This window comes from Podarcis cretensis (assembly GCF_951804945.1).
Source record: "Podarcis cretensis genome assembly, chromosome: 8".
NCBI classification, from domain to species: Eukaryota; Metazoa; Chordata; class Lepidosauria; order Squamata; family Lacertidae; genus Podarcis; species Podarcis cretensis.
The window spans coordinates 74,654,839-74,682,765 of NC_137177.1; the positions used below are offsets into that span (position 1 = coordinate 74,654,839).

A 27,927-nucleotide genomic window follows, 5' to 3' on the forward strand; every position below is an offset into this window, starting at 1 on the left:
AAGGGAGAATTTGATGGCTGTCCTGGTGACATCCCAGAATATTACTCAGGAATAATTGATTGGAGGGTTAAGACCCACTCAAGGAACTAACCCACTGGTAGACCCCGAGAAAGCTGGTTTAAGGGAAAGCAACATCTCAGTTGAAAATCCCAACTTTCTTTACAATTCTCAACCCCTTAACTCTGGAGCAGTTCATTGCCTAGGCAAAGAGGGATTGGTTCAAGGAAGGTAGCTGTACAAAGCCAAGTCACTCCATTGTATGCCAATTTGCTCACAGAGTTGCATATTCCATGAGAAGGGGGGCACACCGTTTCTTGACAAATAATATAATTGAAATGGATAATAATTGTAACAGGCTGTATTCAACATTCGTCATACTCAAAGTAGACCCAATGAATATGACTAATGAAGGTAAAAAAAAATTAATGCGTCTTGTATAATTAAGGAAAGTTAGAAGGAGGCTGGAATGAAGTTATGTGGCTTTAGCGGAAATATTATAAAGGATTAAGTAAAAATAGATTGTTAATGGATGAAAGGAGGAAAGGTAAAGTTACATTATATTAGGATAAAAATTGGGAAAGTTGGAAAGGATTTGCTGAAATAGCTAACCGAACTAGAATACAAAAAAAGGGAGGTGCGAGGAGGTCAAGGAAACAAGTAAATGAAAGATAAGTTATGGGAAGGTTCGTTGTGTTTTTTAATTGTTTCTATTTTTCTGTTTTTTATAAAAAAAAAAAATCTATTCTCCTCTTTCTTTATTGTGATGTGTTGTTAAGTTTTTGTTTAACTTGGAATTATCTCTTTTTCCTTTTGTAACATTTAAAACTTTAATAAATATTATTTTTAAAAAAATTAATGCGTCTACTCTGTGCAGGACTATTGTTGGCTACAATACAATGGGTTGTATCCAACTGAATCCTACTCAGAATTGACCCATTGAAATAAAGGGGCCTAAGCTTATCATACTGGTTAATTTTGATGGGTCTACTTCAGGTAGGACTAATGTTGGATACAACTCAACAATTCTAGAAGCATTTAATTCCAGAAACTAATAACACTACATTGGAAGCAACTGCTGCATGATTTTCAGTCAAGACCAGGCTGTCATTGTGGATTCCTTCTAATAACCTATTCTTCCAAATATAGCTAAAGCCTTGCATCAAATGTTCCTTCTCGAAGTAATGGTCCACTGAAAATATTGGACATGAGTAACTTGGCACATTATTTTCAATGGGTCTATCGTTGAGTATAACTTAGTTGGATACAAGTTGGAGAACACCCACTGAAATTACTGAACCAGGTTAATTAACTTCACTGAGTCTACTCTGAGTAGGATTAACGGTTTTCAAAGGTTTCTCCCTCTCTTGAGGTACCTGACATAGAAAGGGGTCTGAGGGATTTCTCTCCAGGGATAGAAGTTATACAAGCCATCCACTTATAAAAAAAATGTTTAAAGGTCAGAACATTTCCTGCCAGACTGGACATCTCCTACCTCTAATACACCATAGCCAGTGCAAAGGCTTGTCAATGACAAAAACAGCCCCTTCTGTTTAGAAACAGCATTATGGAGCACACTAGTAATCTCTTCCACTGGTGCTGGGGACCAAGTTACCCTTCTGTTATAATTTCACTTTAAACTTGTCAGAATCCTTGGCCAACATCCACTTATCCTTTCAAAGAAAGGAAACAAACCACAGCTCTGTGTCTAACAGTACCGTAGCTTAAAGAGCCTTTAAAATCCTTCATTTCTTTGTCCCACAGTACATAAAAATTGTTCCTTTTGCCAATTCCTGCCTTTCAGGTACTATTTTCCTAGACCCCGGTTTGTTCCATGCTCTTCCCCTATATCCTTCATATGCCACACTGGCAAGGGTGATGCAATATGGCCTGACATACTGTGGAAAATCTTGGAATAATTTAAAAGTTCCGGCCAGAGGAGGAATGATTTCAGTGCGACACACATCCACCATCACCAATTTCCTCCCGCCTGGTTGTGTTCCCTTCCCCTCTTATTTGCACAGTTGCCAAGGTATACTGTCTTTCCTCACAGTTTTCAAGGTATACCATCTTTCCTCTGGCAGCACTGTGAAGGAGGCACACTCCAGTCATATGTGTATGACAGTCGGAGTTTAATCTCTTCTTTACAGAGCTTCCCTTCTTTGGCTAGAGTCTGATGCTTCTCCAACATGTCCTCAATGCTCTGTTTATGAGTCACAATGTATTTATTGTTGCAGCCCCGCGATTTATACTCCGTGTCGAAACGAGAGTCGTGAACCCTCTTCACATCCACCGGAGCAAGCCAGGCACCCAGGGACACGTCTTCAGCTTGCCATATGTTGAGATAGTCTTGCGTGAGGCGCAAGTAGTGCACCAGGTCAGCTGAAACCACGTAGCCCCCGCCCAGAGCATAGGGCAGGTAGTAGTCACAAAGGAGCCAGGCGTTCTCTTTCCATTTCCCGCCGGATTTCACACGGGCGCGCCCAGAGAAGAAGCCCCAGTAGAGGCGGCGTGGCTCCTTGGCCCTCAGCTCCTCCACCAGGACATCCAAGCGCACAAATGTGTCGTCATCAGCTTTGAGGACAAAGCGGAAGTCCAGGTGCTGGTCGAGCCACACAAACATAGCCAGGACCTTGGCGGTCAGGTTCTCGTAGGAGTCTCGGAGGTCAGGAAGGAGGAGAAGATCCTGATGGCGGCTCTGTTCCAGCTCCAAGGTGTGGAGCTCCTCCCCGGTCAGGCCTCCGGTGCCCACCACAAAACGGAACCAGACGTCTCCGGTGGGGACCCGGCCGGCCACCGAGAGCCATGTGCTGCGGATGATGCTACGCCGCTCTGTGTATTTGGGGCCGCTGGCCACCAACACAGCCAGGAAGGCGCTCTCCTCGGGAGGAGGAGGTGGGGCGGCTGCTGGAGGGTGAGGCCCACTCACACCCCCGGTCCGGGCGGGAGACTGTTGCTGAGGCAGCCCCCAGCCGTGGGAGGGCTTGAGGCCTTCTGAGGTGCACTTGGCCAAGTAGAGGAGCACCACGCCAAAGAGAGACAGGCCGCCGAGTCCCAGAGCCGTCTTGTGGCGGCACAGCAGGCGGAGGAGCTTCATGGCAGCAGGAAGAAACGTGGTGGCAGCTAAGGGGCGGGGCAAACACCACTTCCCCTGGGGCAGCTTCCTCAGCACTGCCCTCTTTCAGGAGGTGGTCCAATGAAAGGGCTTCTCCCTTTTAAGGGGCGGCTCCAAAGACTTCTCAGGCAAATAGCCCCCACAATGACCCTAATGGCTCCTCCCTCTTTGGTGGCGATAGTCCTGGCTCCTCCCTCCCTCTGGGATTGGTGGTCCCAATGCTCTGGCTCCTCCCCCTTAGGGGCTGCAGTGACGTCTCCTCCAGCCTTCTAAGGGGCGGGAAGCGGCACTAGCTCCGCCCACACATTCGCCTCGGGACAGCAAGGCCCCGAGGGTTGGGGATCAGCCCCGCCCCTTTCTCCTCAGGCGCGAGGCCGCGGGGGGGGGTGGGATCCTCTTTCTCTCTCTCCTCTCAGAATTTTTGGCGGGAACAGCCCTGCTGGCTACGGGTGGCGGGTTGGGACAAACGGCCGCCGCCGCCGCCACCTCGGAACGTTTCCGAACGCGCCGCTGGGTCCTCCCTCAGCTGCCTCAAGCGCGGGGTTCATTGTCTTCTGTCAGATTTTCAATTCCTCTCCCGCCCCCTCCCGCCCCGTTTCTCCTCTTCTCGCGCGCGTTCCCTAAATAGAGATATGTGAAGGGAGCGCGCGCGCGCGATGGTTTTCGGAGCGGTACTTATCCTTTTCTGCAGCTCCGTCTTCTCCTGAGGCGGCGAGAAAATGCGAATGAATAGAAATGGAGGGGGGAGGAGGGGGGCCGAACAAAGTGGAGTCACGTGACTTTCCGTCTTCGCACCGCCCCCTAACGCCATGTCTTGTCAGGGCTGGGGAGGCGGAAGACGGCGGCGCCATCTTTGAGGGCATTTCATGCCCTGCCCTCCCTCCCTGCGACCTAATAGTGCGTATTCGCCACCTTGTGTCCGGGAACTTGAGGCTGTGGCTGTTGCCATTTTAGCTAAGGGCACCGCTTTTTCCTTATCTCGCCGTATCGGTCATCTTGTGTTAGGGCAATGGAAGCCGCTGCTGCTCGCCATCTTGACTAAGGGCGTTTCCCTCGGGTGTTCTTTTTTCCTGTGCGAGTTTTTCTCTGCCATCTTGCCTTAGGGCAGCTGAAGCCGAAGGCGGATGCCGTCTTAAACCTGGGGAAAAGGCCCTGCCAGCCTTTCGTTTTTGGTACACAGACACCTATCCCACCGAAACAAGTTGCCATTAAAAAAATGGTGAAATTCAGTGAAACCGCACGGGGATTAAAAATGCAGCAGCCGCACGGTCCAAAACAAAAATGGCTACGTAAGACTCACGTGCCCGAAACAAGCATGTCTTCCCTTATTTGTTATAAAGGTCCCCTTCATTCCCATTGAAATATAGCTTCCTAACAAGGCGCCTGTTTTGCTGTTGCAACCCTACAACAGGTAGAGTTGAATAGGCGCTATTTTATTTCAGATTTTATGGCGGCGAAGCGAAAAGAGACGGAACAGCCGCTCCCCGCCCCGACTAATTAGTCTTTCTAGAACTGGAGAGGGAGGTCCTCGCGTTAAATTCAGGCAGCCTCGGGAGGTCCGGAAGAGGCGGGCTCAACTCTCGTCGGAGCGGCGAATGGCGTTTCCTGTTTCCGGCCAGCCTCCCTCCTTCTGGCAGGCGCGCGGCGTGTGCCTGTCTGTCTGTCTGTCTGTCTGTGAGTGAGTGGGAGGCGGAGAGGAAGCCCCCGAGCAGCGAGGCGGGGCTGGGCATGAGGAGCCTCCGTGGCCTGCGGGGCAGGTATGGAGGCGGCATGGGAGCAGGGCAGAAGGTCACGGCAGCCTCTGAGCATACGCAGAGCGCAGGAGGAGCGAATTGGGGCGGGGAAGACAGGGAATGAGGGGCTTTGCCGGCTATTTTAATGGATACCCTTGAACGAACTTTCCGTTTTATTTGTTTCTCCTGCCTGCTTTTAAAAACTGATTTATTGTTATTATTTGGGTAGTCAGCAACGTTTCAATTCAAGGGCGTTTGAAAACGATCCCAGTGGGATCGGTTATTGCGCGTCCTTAATTGCCGGTTTTAATACCTGCTTTGGGAGTAATTTTTTTTTTTTTGGTATCTGTGTGCAAACAAATTGCGGAGGAATGAGCTGTAAATAACGTTCGCGGGTGCCACGTAATGCCCGTTTCGCGTTTATAAGAGAAGTTGGTCGGTTTGCGTGGCAGCGCTTGCACTTTGGAACTCCCCGCCTATTGAGATCAAGGAGGCGCCTTGGCGGGGCTGCCTTTGGAAAAGTTCTTGCTTATGCAGGCCTACCCAGATGCTTAGAAAGTTAATGTGACATTTTAAATTATTATGATTGTTATTTGTTTAGTTGCTTTTTGTTGCCCAGGGAAACCCAATGCGACATACAACCAAACAGACAGATAACAACCTCCCCCATTCCCAACAGATGCATTAAAACCAAGGGGGATGGGGAATACATAATAATTTTAATCTGTTTTTAAATTTTAACTTTTGTATGTTTCAAAGTAGGCTTGTGAATTTTTCTCAGCTTTCTCTTTCTGTAAACCACTTTGAGGAGTTTTTTTTTTTTTTTACAGTCAAGCAGTGTGTAAATGTTATGAAATAAATATCCAGTGTTAGTGCTGCTACTTAGGGTAGACCCATTGAAGTCAGTGGACACTGGTAACTTAGCTTCGTTGATCTCAGTGGGTCTGCTTTAGAGTTGGGCCTAAGTTGAATACAACCCATAGGGATATTATTATTATTATTATTATTATTATTATATTTTAAAATTCGATTCTTTGTGCATGAATAGACTTGTCTCTTCCCTGGTTTTACTCTTTGGTTGTTGGGGTATTTTTAGGTTGTTTCTCAGAGCATGTGCAGAATTTATAGCATAGACCAAAAAAAAAGGCATGTGAAGGGTAAAAAAATCCTTTTATAAAAGCAACAACTGTTCCTGTTGGAACATTTGGACAGAGCATTTCTTTACTGAGCAGAACAGAAGTATAGTTCCCTTTTCCTTTTATAAGAAACATATTGGAAAGTGACTTTCCTATTTGGCATGCAAAAAATGTCAGGTGTATTAGAAGTGTCTTAACTTGTGGGCAATGAAAGAAACTTTGTTGGAAACGAGTGACCAAAAAATCTGAATGGAAATGTAAGCTCTTATTTGGACACAATTCTAAGCCATACCATGGCTTGTTACCCAGTAGGAGTGAGGGAGAAGTGAGGTGCCCGCTACTTTATCAGAGTGCAGTAATATGCTGTGCATTCACATTAAACCATAGATCATTTTAAACTGTGGTTTACTATGCTGTGGAAACTGGGTCACTGAGATTGTCAGCATGTGTCTTGACTGTAGTCCTTCAGACTGTTCAGCAGGGGGCGGGGCTCAGGAGGAATAGTACATAAGGTGGGACTTCTCTAGTTTAGTCTTTTTCTTAATGTGCTGAAGTCTGTAAAAGAAGTAAGTGAAGCCTTTTAATAGACCCTGAAGCAGATGACATACTCGTAATAGAGCTTGGGATCTGGGACTGAACTTCCGTGAATAGGGTATTCTACTCACAAAGCAGAAGGACCACAACAGTTGGGGGGGAAGAATTAAAGCCTGCTCTGATGCCATTAATTATTAGCACCTGCATGATGAAATTTGCCTTTTAGATGCACCTTGGATGCAAAGGGTATCAAAAGAGTCACTAAAGTTAACATGTAGCTTGAACCTTGTCTCTTACGTAGACCAGTTGCACACGTTTTGAGTCTATTGGAATCTATTGAGGATGAAACATTAGAAGTTAATATGGCAAATTCTTCTGAGGAGCAGTGAGCTAGTGACACATCTGAATATCACTCAGATTTATATTTCCAGTCAAAAAATAAGCAAAATAATGTGTGATTGTGCATGAATTCTGTGTCATGGTGTGGGTGGGTGGGATGGTACACTGAGTAAAAGTACACTGACTAAAAGTACCAGCTTTCCTACCTTTGCGGTTCTGACTTGCTCCAGGAGCAGGGTTCGAAATTAGCAGGGCGCCAGGTGCATTTTGTGCCTAAAAAAATCTCCATTTGCGAGCACCTCAAAAAGTCTGGTTGCCATTTTTTGTACCTGGCTGACACTGAAGGATTACTGAAATGTATGTGCTTTGAAGCCTCGAATTATATGTTAAGGAATTTAACAATAGAGTAGAGTGTTTTGAAAACTGAAATATGGCATACCAATATTTTATTGTAAACACCAAATTAGACACATATTAACAATTTCTGCTAAAAATGTGATATTAACAATGTCACTTTTGTGAACAGCATATCCATCCGTTCATGCTTACCAAAATAATAAATAAAAAGTGTTGCCAATGGCGACTAGACATTCTGTTTTGGTGCCCACAACTCAGGTCCCAGAAGTCATTTGGCTCCTAGCTTTTCTATCCCACTTTCCAGGAGAGCATCTTAGCTGCAAAGTGGTGTGAAATATTTGTGATCCTTTTTGCATACTGTGTTTACAGGATTAGAGCTTTAGGCGTTAGAGTTTGTCATGGTGGGATTATTGGCAAAAATTCTTTATGCTTCTAACCATCTAATGTGTGCCCCTCCCCAAAGAAGCTTAAGTGAGATGTGTCCTCATTAAATGATATATTTTTCAGAGGGAATGGTTGGAGTTCTATTAATAGGTTTTTGGTTGTTTTTTTAAAAAAAAGACTTGTCAGAATAAATATATAAAATATTACCTACTACAATTTTTTTTTTTTGAGTTTTATTAATTTTTTGAGTTTTATTTACAGTGGTACCTCAGGTTACATACGCTTCAGGTTACAGACTCCGCACCCAGAAATAGTGCTTCAGCTTAAGAACTTTGCTTCAGGATGAGAACAGAAATCATGCTCCGGCAGCGCGGCAGCAGCAGGAGGCCCCATTAGCTAAAGTGGTGCTTCAGGTTAAGAACAGTTTCAGGTTAAGAACGGACCTCCGGAATGAATTAAGTACTTAACCCGAGGTACCACTGTATTTACCTACTACAAAATTAAGTTGCAGCATTTTGTTTACCTGACCATAGACCAGAATACGGAACTGAATTAGTTATATATTTATTGTAGTTATATCCCATTGCTTTTCTTCAAGGACCTCCAGGTGGTGTACATGGATCTCCCCCTCCCTTCCTCCTTTAATCCCCACAACAACCCAATGAGGTAGCTTAGACTGAGAGGCAGTGACTGATCCAGGCTGAATAGGGATTTGAACCCTGATCTCCCAGATCCTAGTCCAGCACTCTAACCACTATGCCACATGGACTGTCTGGAGGGCCAGATCTTTATTCCCCGCCCAAAAAAATGGGCCAGTTTTGACAGGTGGTTGATGTCACCTACTTGCCAGTCAGCTGATCAATGCTGAGAGCAAGCTCCTTTGAAGGTGTGCTGCTGTCTGCAGCAGTCAGCTGATGAACACCAACAGCACACTTCCAAAGTCCATCTGCAGGTGTGGTGTTCTACTGCAAAATGTGGTTACCAACCTAGACAGCTTCAGGTGCTAACCTGAGACAGCTTTAATGGTGGTGTGGAGGAGTAAGACAACTTTGCAAGGTTGTCAAAGGTTACCTGTCGTACTGGAAAGAAGGGTACCTGGCTTCTGAATTTGGCTTTGGGCCAAAAATGGAAGAGTGCTCTTGCTTTTGTTTCCTGTTTACAGACTTCCCATCACCATTGGACTCTGTGGGAACCTAGGAAGCTGCCTTATGCTGAGATAGATCATTGGGTGTTGCCAGCTCTGACTGGCAGTGGCCCTCCAGAGTTTCATCCCAGAGTCTATTGAAGATGCAGAGGGGTTCAGCCAGGGAGCTTCTGCTTGCGAACCAGATGCTCTGCCACTTAGCTATAGTGTTTTCAACAGGCATCTGATTGGTTGTTGTGCTAGGTGGACCATTGACCTGATCCAGCAGGGTTCCTGAATTCTTAGTAGGACGTTTGGTATGATCCAGCAGGACCGATCTTATGTTCTTAATCATTAGATGCTATGAAAATATTGCCCAAGGTTAAGGCAGTGGTCCACGTTTAGCACTAACTATCCAGAGCGAAATGTTGTGTCTAATGGGGAATTGATAGCTCAGCCTCTGAGCTCATAACAGCCTCCTGGAAACAACGGATCATGTTCACCTGTTGGTTTTCCTCCCAGGGTATTCCATTGCCATACCAGTATTACAAGCTGCTGACGCTCAAGGGGAGGAGCGATGGTTTCGAAACGGGCCTTCATCTGCAGCCTGGGCTCCATCTACCTGTCCCTCCTCTTTGTTTTCCTCCTCATGGATGTCTATGCGCGGCCTGCCAACAACTCTGCCTTGAAAGAGAAGGCGGCGGCCGAGAACAACGATGAGAACGAGATCTTGCCCCCGGACCACTTGAATGGGGTCAAGATGGAGATGGACGGGCATCTCAACAAGGAGTTCCACCAGGAGGTCTTCCTTGGGAAGGAGATGGAGGAGTTTGACGAAGATTCAGAACCACGCAGGAACAGGAGGAAGCTCATGGTTATTTTCTCAAAGTGAGTGTTGCTCCAAATTGAATTGAGGCAGATGCACAGAGGAAGTTGGGTCCATCTAGCATAGACGGCATCAGCTCAGTGCATTCCAGATGTTTTGCAGCACTACGAAACGTTGGCTGGCAGAGCTGTTCAGAGTTGTAGCTTCTGCAGCGCAGGAGGCTTGAGAAAGCTAGTCTAACTCACTGCCTGCACCAGCTGGCAGCAGCTCTCTAAGGTCTTACCTGGCTGTACCTGGAGATGCTAGGCATTGGACCTGGTGCCCAACAGGGGGCTAAGCCATTTCCCTGATGTGATTCTTTCCACTGCAGGGATCCTAGAAGCTTCACGGTGCAATTTAGATTGGGCAAGTGGTGTATGTTAACATCGACCAATGTCACCTTTTAATTTGGAGCTGCTGTAATTGCTTCAGGTAACTGAAAAAGCGGGCAGTTCAATCACCACTGTTTACTTGTATACCGCCTTTCCATAGCAAACCATGCCCAAGGCAGGTTACAACACCAGAGGATTTACAAAATTACAAAAACGTAGCAAAGCCTAAGAAATCATGAACAATGAATGAAAACATCTCAATAAGTATACAGCAAAGTTAAACCATCTCCACATAATTTATAATAAGGTCCAGCAATAAAGATTCAAAAACTCTATACCAAATAACAGCAAACATTAAGCACCCCCAAAATTAAATCTTCACCCCAGCAAAAACTGCCAGCCAATAGCCCACCCTCATAGTCTCCAGGTCTTGCAGAACTCTCAGTCTTTGCCCTCAGCCAGTGTCTCTGAATGAGGGGATCAGCTATGAGTGTGCAGATGTCACTCTGTCCAGCCACCTTTGCTTGAGAATAATTTATCACGTGTGTCTGCCGCTGTTGGGTCGGTAACCACTTCCCAGACATCCTGTCTGCAAATTAAAAGGTTTATTGTTAAGTGCATCGCAGATAAGCAGCCGGCAATAATGAATTCAAAAGCTGATTAGAGCTCTTGCCGGCCGATTAGTGACTGTATGTCATTCCGGAGCCCCCTATCCCTCCTCCCTTCTCATCACAGAAAGGGCAGGTCACAAGCAGTTTGGCTGCCTTTGCCTTGACCTTGCAAATGATCTTGTGCAAAGGGCAAGCACTTTTTATTCTCCGGTATCCCATTGGGAGCAGAGAGAGGAAATTTGACCAGGCAGCAAATGATTTTTTTAAAGAGAGAGAGAGAGGAAGAGGTAAATCTCAACAATTGGGGTGAAGAGTGGCAGGGATCTTTCCTGAGTGAACACAGTATATAAAACATAAAATTTCCAACACAATGCATGATTTATTTATTTTTTAAAAAACTCAGTATAAATGGTTACTGACGTTTGCTTTCTGATTTCTTTTGATTCATGCACTGGTCAGTAATTTATGTGGGTGTGCTCTGCACAGTAGTAGAATTGAACCCTTTGGTTTTAAAAATATTTGAATATATATATATATAAAGTCAAAACATTTTAAAAATCCATTCTCAAGGTGTTCAGGAGGAAGCCTTTTCCATCACTACATGGAAATCCCAGGGATTTAATCTGGCACCAGTGACCTTAGATGTTCCCCACATGTGCTCCAGTCTTTGATCTCCAAGGGTGACTAGATCCAAATGCAACACAGGTTTCTTTGCGGCCAAGTAGAGGCTTGAACCGCAGTTATTCTGGCATCAGAACTATTCGCCTTTCTTCCATTCCACATGGATTAATTGACTGCATTTCTTTCTCACCTTTTTTCACCCAAGGGGTGTACATGGTTTCTCTCCCCAGCTCCCATTTTCTCTTCACAGCAGCCTTGTGAGGTAGGTTAGTCTGAGAGACTGTGACTGGCCCAAGGTCACCCAGCGACTTTCATGGCTAGATGGAGATTCACACACACAAACACACACACGGTCTCCCAGGTTCTAGTCCAACATGCCCTTCACCTCTGGAGCCCTAACTTGACTCCTTTTCTATCTCTGGGAGCCAGTGTGGTGTAGTGGTTAAGAGTGATAGACTCGTAATCTGGTGAATCAGGTTCGCGTCTCCACTCCTCCACATGCAGCTGCTGGGTGACCTTGGGCCAGTCACACTTCTCTGAAGTCTCTCAGCCCGACTCACCTCACAGAGTGTTTGTTGTGAGGGAGGAAGGGAAAGGAGAATGTTAGCCGCTTTGAGACTCCTTCGGGTAGTGATAAAGCGGGATATCAAATCCAAACTCTTCTTCCTCTTACCTGCCACAGAGTCGACATCAACAAGGACAAAAAGATCAGTGCAAAGGAGATGCAGCGCTGGATCATGGAGAAGACAGAAGAGCACTTCCAGGAGGCCGTGGAAGAGAACAAAATGCACTTCCGGGCCGTGGACCCTGATGGCGATGGTAGGAGACGGATGGATGAGGCAGCCTCGGTCACAGAAGGAGTTGTCATGGCATGTGTCAGCATAGCACAGGCAACCTGGTGCCCTCCAGGTTTGTGGGGTTCCAGCTCTCACCAGCCCCAGCTATCATGGCCAATGGGCAAGGGTGATGGGAGCTGCTGTCCAGTGCACCTGGAGAGCAACAGGCTGCCAACCCCTAGTTTACCAGCTGCCAGGCAGCTGCATGATGTGCATGTAGCGCAAGAAGCATCCATGCTGCCCACCAGCCATGCAGTTGTCTGTCAGGGGCTTCGTGGGCCAGGTGGGGAATCTTTTCCTGCTAGGGAAACAACCTGTTGATGAGCTGGGAAGGACCAGCGCCAAAAGTGGGTTTGCCACCTCCTTCTCTCTGGCTTAGTGTCCTGTACAGGCAAGGCTGGAGGGACGTGGGGACGTCTCTCTCTTACATGTGCCGAGATTTGCCGAGGCGCAGTTCGGAAAACCCTTTTTTCTTTCTTGACCTTACTCCAAACTGCAGTGCAGGCAAGAGCCTGGGGTAGGGGCTGGTGGAGAGTCAAGGCCTTTTGCTCCTAGTAGACCGGCAAGTGGATTTTGTGGGCCAAAATACCCGGCTGTTGGGTTACCTTAGGCCTGGTGGGTCACATTGATGCAGGCGCACTCTAGTTTCTGTTAAGGGGAGGGACCAAAGTGTTGGTGTTGACCTTTAAAGCCCTAAACGGCCTCGGCCCAGTATACCTGAAGATTAGAGTGGGGCTAGGGACAGAACACCTTTGACATGATGAGTTCTAATGTTAGCATTGACAATCAAAATGCAAACACTATAAGGAGAAACCTGCCACAGTATTCCATGGTGATACACTAGAAGGACTTCAAGCCTTGCTAAGTTTTTCAATGTACTAAATTCTGTGATTAAAAAAACAAACCAATTTCTAATTTAGCAAGAGAGATAATCTCACTGCCTGAATAATACAATCCACAAATTTACAAACTTGACACATTTAAACTTCAATGGGCTTAAGTCCATGGAGACTAAACCTAGTGCAGTTATGCATGCACTAGGTTTGCAATTTGCCTTTCAGAGGCTCTAGATCATCCTCCAAATCCAGGGCAAAAGTATTCTTTGGATATGTTCACATTACCATTTACTCCACAACCAGGAGCACCCACTGCTAGTTTTTGAAGCCACAGTCACATAATGTTAGCCACAATCTATATTAACTCTGTAGTTTCTTTAAAATACTGCTTTTTTATGCTTCCCCACTCCCTCAAACCAGCTTCGATCCAGCTATGAAATTTAAGCTTCAGAATGGTGTGTACATTTGAGACAGCCGTCGCACATGTGCAGATGAGCACACATGCACAGACAACAATTTCAGGAATAGGAGTTTGTAAACTGCTTTGAGATTTTTCCTACAACCCAGTGGCATATGAAATCAATAAATTGGAGTTCAGGGGTGTGTGTGGCAGGAGCAAGGAAACCAAGGCTGTTCCCTCTTTGCGAGAAGCTAAGCTACAGGGAACCAGGCAGAGGGCCTACTCGGTGGTGGCACCCGCCCTGTGGAACACCCTCCCATCAGATGTCAAAGAGATAAACAACTACCTGACATTTAGAAGACATCTGAAAGCATCCCTGTCCAGGGAAGTTTTTAATGTGTGACATTTTAATGTATTTTTAATCTTTGTTGGAAGCCACCCAGAGTGGTTGGGGAAACCCAGCCAGATGGGCGGGGTACAAATAATAAATTACTACTACTATTACCATAGCTTAGTGGCAGGGGACCTGCTCTGCATGCAGAATGTGGCACCACCAATTCAAATAAAGAGGTGACGGGAGAGGTCCTTCCCCAGTGTCCTGCAAGTAGGACTGAACACAAACCCTCTCCCCTCCTGTAGCTCCCAGCAACTGGTATTCAGAAGCATGACTGCCTTTGACTATGAAAGTAGAACACGGATGTCAGGGAACTGCCATCGGCTCAGAGGCGAGAAATAGAAGGGCAGTTGTGTTACAGGGAGCCTCTGAAAATCTGGCGAAGCAGTTCCTCTTCCGGGGAGGAGGAAAGTCCCACCTCTGGTGAGGAAGAGGTGCAACGACCGGAGGATGCTGGTGGGAGCCTTAACGCCACTCCTGAGCAAGCCGGAGAGGAGGGAAGCACGCCCTTGCCATCGCCCATCCTGCGCAGTAGTCTGAGGCGCAGAGACGGTTGGGGGTAATGAAACTTTTATGTTGGGGGAGGTACAAAAAGAGACCATTCCCGGATTCTGCTAGCGATTGAGCCAGACATGAACTTATGACGCTCTTCACTGTAAATAGTTTGCACCAAAATAAAGCCGGTAAAAGACAGGTTGGAGTTCTGCCTGGTTACTCTCGACCAACCGCAACAGCCATCTGACAACAGCCATCAGGGTTAGTAGCCAATGACAGCCTTATCCACCATGAATTTGTCCTCTTTCAAAGCCTTCCACATTGATGGCCATCAGTACCTCTTCCGGGAGCAAGTTCTGTAGTTTAATGGTGTTCTGTGTGACGTCCTTTTTTTTTTTTTTGCCCTGAATCTTCCAACGTTTAGCTTCAGTAGATGTCCCCAAGTTCTCGTGTTTGGAGAGGGGGGAAATCCTATATCCACTTCCTTCATGCCATGCATTAAAAAGAAAAACATTCTTTGTCTGCTTAGATATTCTTCATTTGAATTGGTTCCTTTTTTTTTCTTCTAGGTCACGTGTCCTGGGATGAGTACAAAATCAAGTTCTTGGCAAGCAAGGGGATGAACGAGAAAGAGGTGGCTGAAAAAATCAAAAACAACGAGGAGCTCAAAATAGACGAGGAAAGTAAGTGGCGCTGGTCTCTCTCCCCCAAAGACCACATGAAAACTGTCGTGTTCTGCCTTCAGTTCCTGGAATGGGTTGAAAGGCTAGCTTGAGCACTGAGTTTCAAAGTAGACAAGATCTCTGCAGATTTTACTGGTTAATAGCTGGGCTGCTCGTTTTAGAGCAGCTGCACCTAAAATAAAAAAAAAAAAATTGAGTAAACTGATCCTGCTCTTCCTTCAGAAAGCTCAGAAGAGGGTACATTGTCATCCTGCCCCCCCAAAAAAAAAACTAAACACCTTATGCTTGCAACAATCCTGTGACTGTGAGATGATAGTTCAGTGAAAGTTTCCCCAAAATATTGTCAAGGAAGCTTCCTGTGACTTGTGGTGTCTGAATTGGGGAGGGACCACAGCTCAGTGATAGAGCATCAGCTTTGCCTGCAGAAAGTCGCAAGGTTCAATCCTTCGCATCTCCAGGTGGGGTTGGGAATGTCTCCTGCCTGAAATCCCGGAGAGCCACTGCCAGTCAGTATTAATACTGAGCAGTATGGAACAGTAGAATAACAACAACAAAACAACAACAATTTATTTATACTCCGCCCATCTGGCTGGGTTTCCCCAGCCACTCTGGGCAGCTTCCAACAGAATATTAAAATACAATTGTCTATCAAACATTAAAAGCTTCCCTAAACAGGGCTGCCTTCAGATGTCTTCTAAAAGTCTGGTAGTTGTTTTTCTCTTTGACATCTGGTGGGAGGGTGTTCCACAGGGCGGGTGCCACTACCGAGAAGGCCCTCTGCCTGGTTCCCTGTAACTGGGCTTCTTGCAGCGAAGGAACTGCCAGAAGGCCCTCGGCACTGGACCTCAGTGTCCGGGCAGAAAGATGGGCGTGGAGATGCTCCTTCAGGTATACTGGACCGTCTGCACTATACATTTGAAGCTGTATCATGCCGCTTTAAGCAGCCATGGCTTCCCCCAAAGAATCCTGGGAACTGTAGTTTAAGGGTGCTGAGAGTTGTTAGGAGATCCCCTATTCCCCTTTCAGAGCTTCAATTCCTGGGCAGAAATATTGATCCTTAAGCCATTATGGAAATTGTGGCTCTGTGAGGGTCTTCTAAAAAACTCTCAGCAACCCTAACAGACTACAGTTCCCAGGATTCTTTGGGGGAAGCTAACACAGGGGAAGGAAAGGAGCTCCGCACTTAACCGTTCTCAGTGGTGTTCATCCACCCTATGGGCTTCTGAGAGTTCAGCAAGCATCCCCCCCCCCCACACACACACACTTTGCAACTGTAAGAGCTAAGATCATGCATCTTTTTAGAAAAGATTCTCTGGAAGCTGAATTATTGGCCCAGTATCTCATTTGCCTGCAGAGGAGGCAAGGGGTTGAGAATGGGCTAACACCACTCACGCCACTGGCAGGAAGGAGACTCTTTCAGAGGGGCTACCTAAGTGGGCAGCACAAGAACTCTCTGCTAAGCTCAAAGGGAGAAAAGCAACTGGGGGGGGGGTTGCCTTCAGATGAGGAAGTGGGAAGCTAGATCACTCAAGCAGGATGGCCTGGGTTCTCCCCGCAGATGCCTGCATTTCCTTCTGCAAGAGTGGGGACTCTGAGTACCCAAACAGCGGGGTTTGGGGATTTCATTCTGTGCTACTACAGGATTACAGCGCACACAGAGCACTTGTATCTTTGTGGCAGAGGACACACTTTCCATACAAAGGTTGCCCGGTTCAGTCCCCAGGTAGGGCTGGGAGACACCTTCCCTGTCTGAAACCCCAGAGAGCCCCGATCAGTGTATTCTGAGCTAAAGGAACCCGTGCTGTAGTCTGGCTTGGGTTCAAACCAAGGTCAGGTTACCTTGGTTTGAACCCAAAACGTCCCAGATGTTTTAACCCAGCTGCTTTTTCTTTTAATTTGATTGTTTTAATTGCCCACTTTTTTTGAGCACCTTTACACTTTCCGCGATACCCTTTCTAAGACGGAACAGTCAGAACTGTACTCTATATAATGCCATAGAACTCTGAATGCGCCCTGCCCTTAGCAGCTGCTTCAGGATTTCTAACACTTTTATTATGAATAGCATCCCTGTGTCCACTGGCATTTCTACCAGGGCTCTGTAACTTATTCATTCATTGTTTTATTTATTAGATTTATTCTACCGCACTTTCTCATAAGATCTCAGGGCGGTTCACTGAACACATTGACCACGTGAACTGCTAAACTAGAGACATGTCCTTTCACAAAGTTCACTTCCAGCGGCATTATTGACCAAAGCAGTATTTCTTTGGAAAGTGTATCGCTAGAACTGGAACAGGCACGGTCGAATTTGAAAACACGCACACGCGTACGCAAGTATATTGTGCCACCCAATCTCAAGCAAGGCTGTCGGCGTTTGTTGCATGCAAGCCTTTAATCTCATCCCTATGCATTACGCACACGCTGCCTTAATCAACTGTGTCTTGAGCAGTGCGCCATATGGAGCAGGGAAGCCCATCTGCTGCCACTCCAGCATGAAAGGAAGCTGGCTGCCTCATCTCCAGACTCTTCCCTCTTCCATATTGCTCCCCTTAGGGGTTTGCCATTGCTCATTTTGCCAGAGCCGCTCGGATGCAAGAAGCTTGCTGGAGGCGTAAGACACTCCTTAAAAGACGGAGCCTAATGTCAGTCTTGCCTAGAGCTGATCCGCACCACAGATTTGCAGCACACGAGCTCCCCCAAAGAATCCTGGGAACTATAGGTAAATTAACAGTGGGGCTGTGAATTGCAGCTCCCTTGGGTGGGAAGCTTCAGTTCCCCAGGTTCCTTAGGGTGGAGTCATGTCCTTTAAATGGTGTGGATCTGTCCTTCGATGCATAGGCCCCCTTCAAACATGGACCAGGGAGTGTGGCTTCCAGGCCTCCTCACCCAGCCCAAAGGCATCTTTGGGGAGATCTGGAGCTCTTTGGCATGCTGCGTAGCTTTCCTCTGTTATCTCATCCCCACTTCTGGAGAGGAGAAAGGAGAAGAACACCTTTATTTATAAGTTATAATGCATATGAACCATCTTTAATCAAACCCAGGCCTGCAAAGAAGTTAGCCATCGTAGTAAAGTAGTTATCTCCCACTTGGACTACTGCAATGCACTCTATGTAGGGCTACCTTTGAAGGTGACCCGGAAACTGCAATTAATCCAGAATGTGGCAGCTAGGCTGGTGACTGGGAGTAGCCGCCGGGACCACATAACACCAGTCCTGAGAGATCTGCATTGGCTCCCAGTACGTTTCTGAGCACAATTCAAAGTGTTGGTGCTGACCTTTAAAGCCCTAAACGGCCTCGGTCCTGTATACCTGAAGGAGCGTCTCCACCACCATCATTCAGCCTGGACACTGAGATCCAGCGCCGAGGGCCTTCTGGCGGTTCCCTCACTGCAAGAAGTGAGGTTACAGGGAACCAGACAGAGGGCCTTCTCGGTAGTGGCACCCACCCTGTGGAACACCCTCACTTCAGATGTGAAGGAAATAAGCAGTTATCCTATCTTTAAAAGACATCTGAAGGCAGCCCTGTTCAGGGAAGTTTTTAATATTGAATGCTGTATTGTTTTTAACACTCGATTGGAAGCCACCCAGAGTGGCTGGGGAAACTCAGTCAGATGGGCGGGGTATAAATAATAAATTATTATTATTATTATTATTATTATTATTATTATTATTATTAATTATTAAAGCAATCCCCTGCACTAAAAAAAAAGGAAATAAAAGGCCCCGTCTGCACCATTCACAGCCATGGCTTCCCCCCAAGGAATTATGGGAAGTGTGGTTAATTAAGGGTGCTGAGATGTAGGCAATCCCTGTCCCCTTCACAAGCCTACAGTTCCCAGTGTTTCCTTCTAAAAGTGGTTGGCTGTTAAATCATTCAGGGGATTGCAGCTCTGGGAGGGGAATAGGGGTCTCTTAACAACTCTTTGCTGTGGTGGTCAGGTGCTGCTTGCGGACCTCTCTTTGGGGCTTCTGGTTGGACACTTAGAAATATTCTGGACAATACAGGCCATTGGTCTGACCCAGCAGACACTTATTTTGTTCTTAGGCCAAAGATGAAGCCTGGGACCTTTTGCACGCAAAGGAGGTGTCTTGCCACTGAGGTAATGGCTACTTCCAGTATTATAGGGCATATATCAGGGTTGGGGAAATTCCAGTCTGCAGGCTACATTGGGTCAGTCTTGATCTTGTTGATGTTTTTTTTTTTAACCATTCTATTTCGCAAGAAGAAAAGCTTTGCAATACGTATTCAAAACTTCAAATTTAAAGAGAATGTGATTTTTTTTTTAACGGAAAGAAAGAAATCTGTTTGTCTGTCCCCGATCTGTAGCACAGGAAGTCCTTGACAACTTGAAAGACCGCTGGTATCAAGCCGACAATCCGCCCACGGACCTTTTGCTGAATGAGGAAGAATTCCTGTCCTTCCTTCACCCAGAGCACAGCAGGGGAATGTTGAAGTTTATGGTGAAGGAAATCGTCCGGGATCTGGGTACGTTTCCAAGCCGTCACGGGCAGAATCTCATGAAAACTTGACCTCATCCCAGCTACTAATGTTGCTGGAGTGCCTCCTGGAGAGATGTCCGATGGGGACGAGATCCCGGAGGATGCCGAATGGTTACTCCTGTTGGCTGCTGGTAGTGAGCAGAGGGAGACTTGGGACACAAGAGAGGAGTGTGGGTTGTGTCCTGTGAAAGGTAGCATTGGGCACAGTGTTGCGGAAGGGCCATAGCTCACTGGAATAGCATCTGCCTTCCATGCAGGAAGTTCAGTCTGCGACATCTCCAACTAGGGCTGGGAATTAAAAGCCCGGAGAGCCATGCTGCCAGTCTGTGTAAACAGTAATCAACTAGGTGGGCCAATAGTCTTTCTTAACACTGAGATCCAGCGCCGAGGGCCTTCTGGTGGTTCCCTCATTGCGAGAAGTGAGGTTACAGGGAACCAGGCAGAGGGCCTTCTCGGTAGTGGCGCCTGCCCTGTGGAACGCCCTCCCAGCAGATGTCAAAACAATAAACAACTATTTTACTTTTAAAAGACAACTGAAGGCAGCTCTCTTTAGGGAAGTTTTTAATGTCTGATGCTGTACTGTTTTTAATATTCAGTTGGAAGCCGCCCAGAGTGGCTGGGGAAACTCAGCCAGATGGGCGGGGTATAAATAATAAATAATAAATTATTATTATTATTATTATTATTATTATTATTATTATTATTATTCCAGTTTCCAGCTTTTGGAGACAGTTTCCATACCTGTTGAAGATGAAAGGGCACCTTTTGGGGATATTTCCATGGGGTGAGGGAGCAGACAAGTTTCTTAAATTGGTCAGAGGCAAGGGGGGCTGCAGCCTCCATGACAGAGCCATGGTGTGGCCTCTTTTGGTCTTCTTTGTTCCCACAATGCATCTGGGGCTGTGCTGCACCACGCCATGGCTTTTGGAATGAGGGGTTGTGGGAGAATACGGCGGCCACGCTGGCTGCCACGCTGCTTCAGTGCCTGCCGTCAAGGGCAAGGTAGCGCTTTCCCATTGCAGAATCCAAGCGGGCAGGCAAGCGTATTTTGGTTCAGCGTCAGCCGCGTCATAATCTGCGCCTGAAGACAGCAGCCAAGTGGAGCACGGGCAGCCACAGAGGGAACATGGCTCTGTCTGCTGCCTGCCCCTCAGCAACTGCCGCCTGAGGCTGTGGCCTCTCAGGTAGAGCCAGGCCCATTGAAGCAGCTGGGGAGATTTCTTCAGAAGAAAAATAAAAGAGGTGGTGTTGGGGAGGACAGTTTAAAAACACTTCTCCCTCTTCTGGCCAGCTGCCATGCTTCTGAAACTCTTAAAAATTTCACCTCCAAGGAGGGATTAATTAATTGTTGTAGCACCCTCCTTGGCCAGAAGGTGGCACCCTAGTCCACCTCTTGGCTCCAGATCCCACTGGTTCACTTGTATTACCTTGTCTTTCTCTTCTGTGGAAAGAGTTGCTACTCCCCCCCCCCCCCGCCCCCTTTCTCAAGATTACTAGATTGTACCCAGCTAAATTATACTTGGAGGGGACCCACTGAAATTAATGAACCTAAGTTAGTCATGTCTGTCAGCTTACATGAATAATAAAAGTAATCCAGTCAGCCTGACGTGAATGCTTATATTAATATAAGCAGTTCTGTGGGTTATATCAAGCTAAGCTCTACACAAACTTGACCCACTAATTAGTAGAATTAACACTGGGAACAACCCTATATGTCCAAACAGAGGTGGATGATTATAGGATATGCATTCGAACCTAGTTGTTGCATTTTTATCTTTTCCTTTTATCCATGGAGCTTTGGCCAGCATTCATAATTCTCCTTCTGTACCTTGCTATGAAATTGCAACAAACCTTAAATTTAAGCCAAGGGTTGCTGGCCTCCAGATGTAGCTGAACTGCAGCTCCCATCATCCTTATCTAAATTAGCCTGTTTCTGGGGATGATGGGAAATGCAGTCCAGAAACCACTGGAGGGCCACAGGGTCCTCCCAGTGCTGCTTTTAAGGTAAGAGGGAACAATTTAACCCGGATTCACTCTGAGGAGAGCGGATTTGAACTCTGGTCTCCCCAGCCTAAGTTCCAACTCGCTATCCATTGGCAGAAAATATACTGGGCCTCTGGGTAAATGCCCAGCTGAATAGCAGAAGCAGTGATGCTTCCTTTGCAAATATTCTTAAAGGTTACTGTCCCAACCCAGTTTACAACCTGCTGGAAGCAATGAGCTACCTACACATCATACATTTAAACCTCCCTGCTAAAAAAATAAAAATAAAGTTTCTTGGGTACTGTATGTTGGCTATTTGGCAGTATGGTAGCGCTGCAGAGAGCTTGCTGGGGTGACCATGCATTAGAAAAAAAGGGACTCAAAAATAACTTAAGGTTTTAATTACGAAAAAACAAAAACTCCTTATACACTAAATACATTAACAACAAACCAGACCCAACCACCAACCCAACCCCCAGGGTAATGGGAGAGCTAGGTGCTGCTCCTTATATACTACATGCAAATGCTGACACACCTTAATCAGTACAACTCAGCAGCATCTGCTATGTTTCACAGCTGTAAAGCTGGGTCTCGTTATTTTGCTCTGGCCCTTGCTCTGGCCCCTTAAAGACATACACATTGGGTGGAACAATGATGAACCTTTACATTTAAAGAAACCATTCAACACTGTAGCCACAGAGCTAAAATCACCACCACACTAAACAAAGCACAGTTCCTAGGATTCTTTGAGGGAAGCCATGCACTTTGAACATGTGGGTAGGTACCTAGTCCGGAATGGTGGGACGTTGGTGGCAACTGAATTCTGTGTGTCCCGTTATTTTTACTGTCAAACGCTGTAACCTTTGCAGATCAGGACGGCGATAAGAAGCTGACCCTTTCTGAGTTTATCTCCTTGCCCGTCGGCACAGTGGAGAACCAGCAGGCTCAGGACATCGATGACGACTGGGTGAAAGACAGGAAGAAAGAGTTTGAGGAAGTCATTGATGCCGACCACGACGGCATTGTCACTATGGAAGAGCTGGAGGTGAGTGTGTCCTGGGAATTGGCTGTAGCTGCATACGCTCAAATTGCAAACTTTTTCACGTATCTTGGTTGAAATCCCATGTGAGAGGCACACACACAGTTACATTTCCCATGCTTCCCCTGTTGCCCTGATCCTTAAAAAAAAAAAAAAGGAAATTCAGATTTTTACTTAAAAAATAATTTCAAAAGATATTGTGCAATATATATTTCCAGGAACACGAAACAAAATATTCAATAATATATGCACAATGTTACGCACTTCTGAGTTTTTATACCGTGAACTGCCTTGTGATCCTTAAAAGAAGGGTAGTACAGTGGTACCTCGGGTTAAGTACTTAATTTGTTCCAGAGATCCGTTCTTAACCTGAAACTGTTCTTAACCTGAAGCACCACTTTAGCTAACTGTATATATAAATATATTTCATTAAATTTCCACAAATTTCAATACATCATAATTTTTTTTCCGTCCTCCCATTCCATTTCCTGTAGTGTGTTTTTTTTAATTCTATCTCATTGCTGTACCCTGTGACTTCCCCCTTTTATATCTTAACCATAATACAATCATCTCTCATTATTTCTGTTGCTCGTAGTTCAAATCCTGCTTGCGAATTCATCACGTTACGATATTTCTCTAAATAGTAAAAAAAAAGAGGCCTCCATTCTTCCATTTAAAAAGAGGCTACCGTTCTTCTATAAATGAAGGGCGGTATGTAAATTATAATACAGGAAACTGTATGGATATCTCAAATTAGCATCCAACTTTTTTTTTTTAAAGGTGAAGTTGAGATTAGAATTATAAAGCTACATCTAACAGTTACCAGGTTCACAGTGTCAAGTGATGTTCTGACCTTTAATCAAGCTTATTGATTTCTGAAAAAGCTGCTTCCCACCCCCTTGAAACAAGCAGGCGCACCCCCCTGCTGGTCGTGCACCCTGCTCCACAAAGAATTCAGATGCCAAAGGGAGAGAGATAAAGAGCTCTACCTATAACTTCCTACTGTCTCGCATTTGACCTGTATCGCAGCAGGTGATCAGCTGCGGCGTGGGCCCCCTTCGCTTCCTGAGACGTTGCTTAGGAACGAGGTTTGCTTGGTGCTCTTTCTGACGTCACTTTAACTCTTTCTCAGTTCCACCTTGGAAAAAGTGAAATTAGCGCACTGTGTGTCACAGAGGGCGTTAGACCTTTTTCGGCTATGTTCTGAAACAAAGTTTTGGGTATCTGAACCCTGGGCGAATCTGCACATTTGTGTCCTTCCATAACAAAGCTCTTTGTGTTTCAGAGAAGGGAGACTCACAGCAGGAAGTTTGGGGACTTTTCTGAAATAAATACTTTCTGATAATGTGACCGTGAATCTGATAAAATGTTTTCCTGCAGACGAGGCCACTGAGGGTGTGGCTTAGGGTTTCTTGTATATCTCGCCATACATTTCATTTTTGGGGTTTAGTATTCTGAAGAAAAGAAAATCTTACGTACGCACAGATTTTTTACTTATAATCAAGTTTCTCTCCTCTTCTCAAGATCCACACCAAAGACAGCCAAGTTCTGCAAGTACACCGCGTCAGAAGCAGAATTAACTCAGTCCAGATTTTCAGATTATCAGGTTGTGTCCAGCGTTGGTCCATCTCAGAGTAAAACCATGAGTTCTATAAACGCACCTCAGATCGAGATGTGGTTACTCCTGACCTGTCCTGGTACAGCGAATGCAAGGCTTGATTTTCTTAAATCATGTGGGAAAATACAAAGTCAAAGCACTAGACCAGCCAGGACAAACCTCTGTTTTGGTGGTGGCAGCAGCTCTTTAAGAGAGGCCTTCCCCATCGCTCAACAACTGATCCTTCTTACCAAACATTCCAGGGTATTTCAACCTGGGTCATTCTGAGGTCCAGCTCTGAGGGCCTTCTGGCGGTTCCCTCACTGTGAGAAGCCAAGTTACAGAGAACCAGGCAGAGGGTCTTCTCGGTAGTGGCACCCACCCTGTGGAACGCCCTCCCACCAGATGTCAAAGAAAACAACAACTACCAGACTTTTAGAAGACATCTGAAGGCAGCCCTGTTTAGGGAAGCTTTTAATGTTTGATGATGCATTACTGTATTTTAATATTTTGTTGAAAGCCGTCCAGAGTGGCTGGGGAAACCCAGCCAGATATTGTTGTTGTTGTTGTTGTTGTTGTTGTTGTTGTTGTTGTTGTTCTGTGTGCTAGTCAGGTCCTCTGCCAGTTACAATAACTTCCACTAATCCCCTTTGTCCAGAAAACTCTGAGTAGCTATGCAAGGGCACCCAGCTTCCTCCCATCCTGCCTCTGGCCAGTTTTTGCCGATGCTGCTGCAATGTGGCCCTCCCCCTCTGGCTTGGTTTTGACGCAGCCATTTTACCAGTCCATCATCGGAGGCAGCGGCGCTTTTGAACACCAGTTTCTGGAAATACAGAGGGGGAGAGTGGTTTTGTACTTGGGTCCTGCTTTTGATGGCTTCCCACAGGGTGGCTGCTGTGAGAACAGATCCTGGAATAGACGGGCTGTTGGCAGGATCCAGCAGCCTGCTCTTATGCCCTTTGCTTTCTCCCTCCCTTCCCCAGGAATACATGGACCCCATGAACGAATACAACGCCTTGAACGAAGCGAAGCAGATGATTGCCGTGGCCGATGAGAACCAGAACCACCACTTGGAGCAAGAGGAGATCTTGAAATACAGCGAGTATTTCACCGGCAGCAAGCTCATGGACTACGCACGAAATGTCCACGAGGAATTCTGAGGAATTGACCCGAGAGGGGCTCTCTCACACACGCTCTCTTTCTCTCTCTGTCTCGATGCACCTTCTTGCTTTCCCCAAAAAAACAAAGGTTACCTTTTGCTGCTATATCTGTGTTCTGTGTGTATACAGTGCGGTGTTCTAGACTTACTTTTTTATTTTTGAACGAAAGCCGTCCATAAATGAAAAAGAGCTACAGCTCGCTTGCCTTCAAGAGGAAAGTGCGCTCTGATTTCTACATGGAAGGATCCGCACCAGTTCTTGCCTGTGATGTCGATCGGCAAATTCTTTTTATTTCCCTCCTTCAGGACACTCGGTTGTACCCTGCAAATGCCACGCCCAGTTCTGCTCTACTGTTTGGACTTTGAGAAGGCACCTTTAGTATTTGAGGACCATTATCTTTGCCTGGGGGGGAAGGGGTGGGGGGACGAGGAACTCACGGGCTGCACTTGTTTGGTTTCGCATTTGTTTGAAGTTTCTGTTTTGGCGATTACAGTGGTTTCCCACACCCAGTACATCCTTTCAAACCAGCGTTGGGTTCCCTTCTCAAGCAGCCGGATGGTGGGCCAGTTCTGGGTTAGAATGCAGCCTTTCCCCCAGCAAAATTAGCAAAGTCAGCCTTGCAGTGGACCGTGTCCTTCTGCTTGCCCAGGCAGGAGCCCACATGACCAGCTGGTCTAGCACTTTCTCCTCTCCTTCCTTTACTCTCCGTTTTCCTCCTGGCTCAACACACGCCAAAACTCAAGCGATCCTAAGCCACACTGCAGCAGGCTTCAAGGAATGACAATATCTTGCATAGATTTAGTGCCTTGAGCCAGGATACTCCAGTGGCTGCTTCTGCTGGAGTTAATATCACACAAGTCCCACTCGCATGCCAGCTGAGGCATTCTTTCCTAGGCAGCAAATGTTTCAACAGAGGCATCTCTTCAGGGACCTGGGCACACAGGCGTAACTACAGACACCACTCTTCAGGGCTGAGCTGCTCACATGCCAGCATCTCACACTGCGCGGCCTGTGGAAGAGGCAACACTCAGCGTTTATTGTCTGGAGTTTGGCGGCAGCTCCCCTTGCTATCGAGCACTCCCCCCACCCCCCAGCAGATAGACCTCAAGAATGTTCTCTTGCTCACGGACAAAAGCACCATGAAAGTGCATTTTAACCATCTGGGCCGATCACAGCCCAAGTCACTGTGCAGGGAGGCAGAGGACCCCTTCCAATGGGCAGAAGTCCCATCTCGAGTTGTATAGCACGACAGATCCAGGGGGAGGACAATCCGGTAGCAAGTTCCCTAAGCAGGCAGGCACCAGGTAATGCCAGGGGCATGGGCTGTTTTCCTAGATTGGGGTCTAGGGGTGTGTTTGAACAGCATCTGCTTCTCGGTTAAATAGAGGTGGGTGCACCTGTCTCTTAATAAAAATGATTTGTTTGAGAAAAGAAAATGTGCAAGCACAGGTTGTCAGAGAGCTGTGAGCGCTCTTTTATATTTCAGCAGTGCCTGGGAGTTAATACACAGCAAGCGACAAACGTGCCCCTCATGTTTGTTCAAAGGTGGAATAAGGGTGGGTCGGCCTCTCTGGCGTTATCCCAAAATGGGCAGCAGGATATGGACCTAAAAGGGGTATCACATATTTGTAGAGTTGGAAGGGACTCTCTAGTCCAACCCCCTACAATGCAGGGGAAGATGCAGCTGCCCATACAAGGATCGAACCTGCAACCTTAGTGTTATCAGCGCCGCGCTCTACCAACTGAGCAATCCAGGGTAGCTTCAGAGGCATCAGTTTGTTCCGTACTCCTGCGCATGCCCTGTTTACCTGCGCTTGAAGGGTGCACTTGTTTATATAGGCTATGCAAACCCAAGTTGCCTGGCCCGTGGTCTCAAATCGGTGCTTGCCACAGAGAGTTGGCTTTATGCTGAATACAGGTGCATGCTTGGGAGCCGTTCAGAATGCAGTGGTGCAAGAAAAGTGGGTGGAATGCAGCTAGGCTGAGGAAGAGGTCTCATGAAGATCTCTTGCTAGCAAAGTGGAGCAGCCCAGTGAATCCAGAACTGCGAAAAGTGAGAGTTGTAACCAAGAGACTTCCTGGTGTGTGTTGGATCTGACAGAAGGGTAATCTTAAGGAGAGGGAGGAAAGGCATCAAATCATAAAAAGTCACAGGTAGTGAACTGGAGGGAGATTACAAGTGAGTCTCTGGCCGGTCAAAGCTTAGTCGGACGATGGAGTTGTTCCTCAGGAATACATAAATTCAAATAACCCAGTTACTGGTGGAAGACTATTTCTACAGGAAGACTGAACGATTCCCTTCTTCAGGTTCAGAAGTTGCTTCCCTGATGAGGGTTATGTTCATGAATGTTTCAATTTTCATTTAAATGGGTTTATTCCGCTCCTGTCCTTTATACAGAAACACCAACACAACCCTGTTCTTTTAAGAATTGCAGCTTAAGGTGTCTGATGTTACCCTCCTTAATAGAATGTAAATACATGTAACTGTGTGTGTGTGTTTTATTATTCTTTCAAACACCCCCTTTATTTACCGTAAATGAGGAACCTGTGGTCCTCTAGATAAGGTTGCTGGACCCCCATCAGCCCCAGCCAGCATCACCAATGGTCTGGGATGTTGGGAGTTGTAGTCCAGCAATATTTGACGTGACATGGCAAATAAGGACAAAAGGATTGGGAGGGAGAAGGAAAAAATGCAAGCCCAGGCACCAGTTCTTAAAAAAATCACAGCTCTTATTAGAACCAGCTGGGATTGAAATGTTTCATGGAGCCTAATATGTTGTACCAGTTTTTAATTCTCAATTTTAAATTACTGTGATACAGTATAACCCATTCTGGGACCTGCTGGGGAAGGGCACATC

At 46.5% G+C, this 27,927-nt stretch overlaps 2 protein-coding genes across 2 annotated transcripts; one reads left to right on the plus strand and one right to left on the minus strand.

Annotated features, from left to right (window-relative positions):
• Nucleotides 1-1,678: 1,678 nt before the first annotated feature.
• On the minus strand, nt 1,679-4,371 carry B3GALT6 (beta-1,3-galactosyltransferase 6). Its single transcript, XM_079987202.1, has one exon. The coding sequence runs from the start codon at nt 3,092-3,094 to the stop codon at nt 2,054-2,056; it is 1,041 nt and encodes a 346-aa protein (XP_079843328.1). The 5' UTR covers nt 3,095-4,371; the 3' UTR covers nt 1,679-2,053.
• Nucleotides 4,372-4,712: 341 nt separating this feature from the next.
• Nucleotides 4,713-27,553, plus strand: SDF4 (stromal cell derived factor 4). Its single transcript, XM_079987192.1, has 7 exons — nt 4,713-4,869; nt 9,241-9,606; nt 11,830-11,966; nt 14,678-14,791; nt 19,118-19,276; nt 22,143-22,318; nt 24,893-27,553. The coding sequence occupies exons 2-7, from the start codon at nt 9,296-9,298 to the stop codon at nt 25,067-25,069; spliced, it is 1,074 nt and encodes a 357-aa protein (XP_079843318.1). The 5' UTR covers nt 4,713-4,869; nt 9,241-9,295; the 3' UTR covers nt 25,070-27,553.
• The last annotated feature ends 374 nt before the right edge of the window (nt 27,554-27,927 follow it).

Excerpts from the sequence above, each read along its gene's own strand:
- B3GALT6 (XM_079987202.1), bottom strand. The coding sequence starts at position 3,094 with ATGAAGCTCCTCCGCCTGCTGTGCCGCCACAAGACGGCTCTGGGACTC.
- SDF4 (XM_079987192.1), top strand. The coding sequence starts at position 9,296 with ATGGTTTCGAAACGGGCCTTCATCTGCAGCCTGGGCTCCATCTACCTG. Across the intron at positions 9,607-11,829 it reads CTCATGGTTATTTTCTCAAA|AGTCGACATCAACAAGGACA; the intron begins GTGAGTGTTGCT and ends TACCTGCCACAG. Across the intron at positions 14,792-19,117 it reads GCTCAAAATAGACGAGGAAA|CACAGGAAGTCCTTGACAAC; the intron begins GTAAGTGGCGCT and ends CCCGATCTGTAG.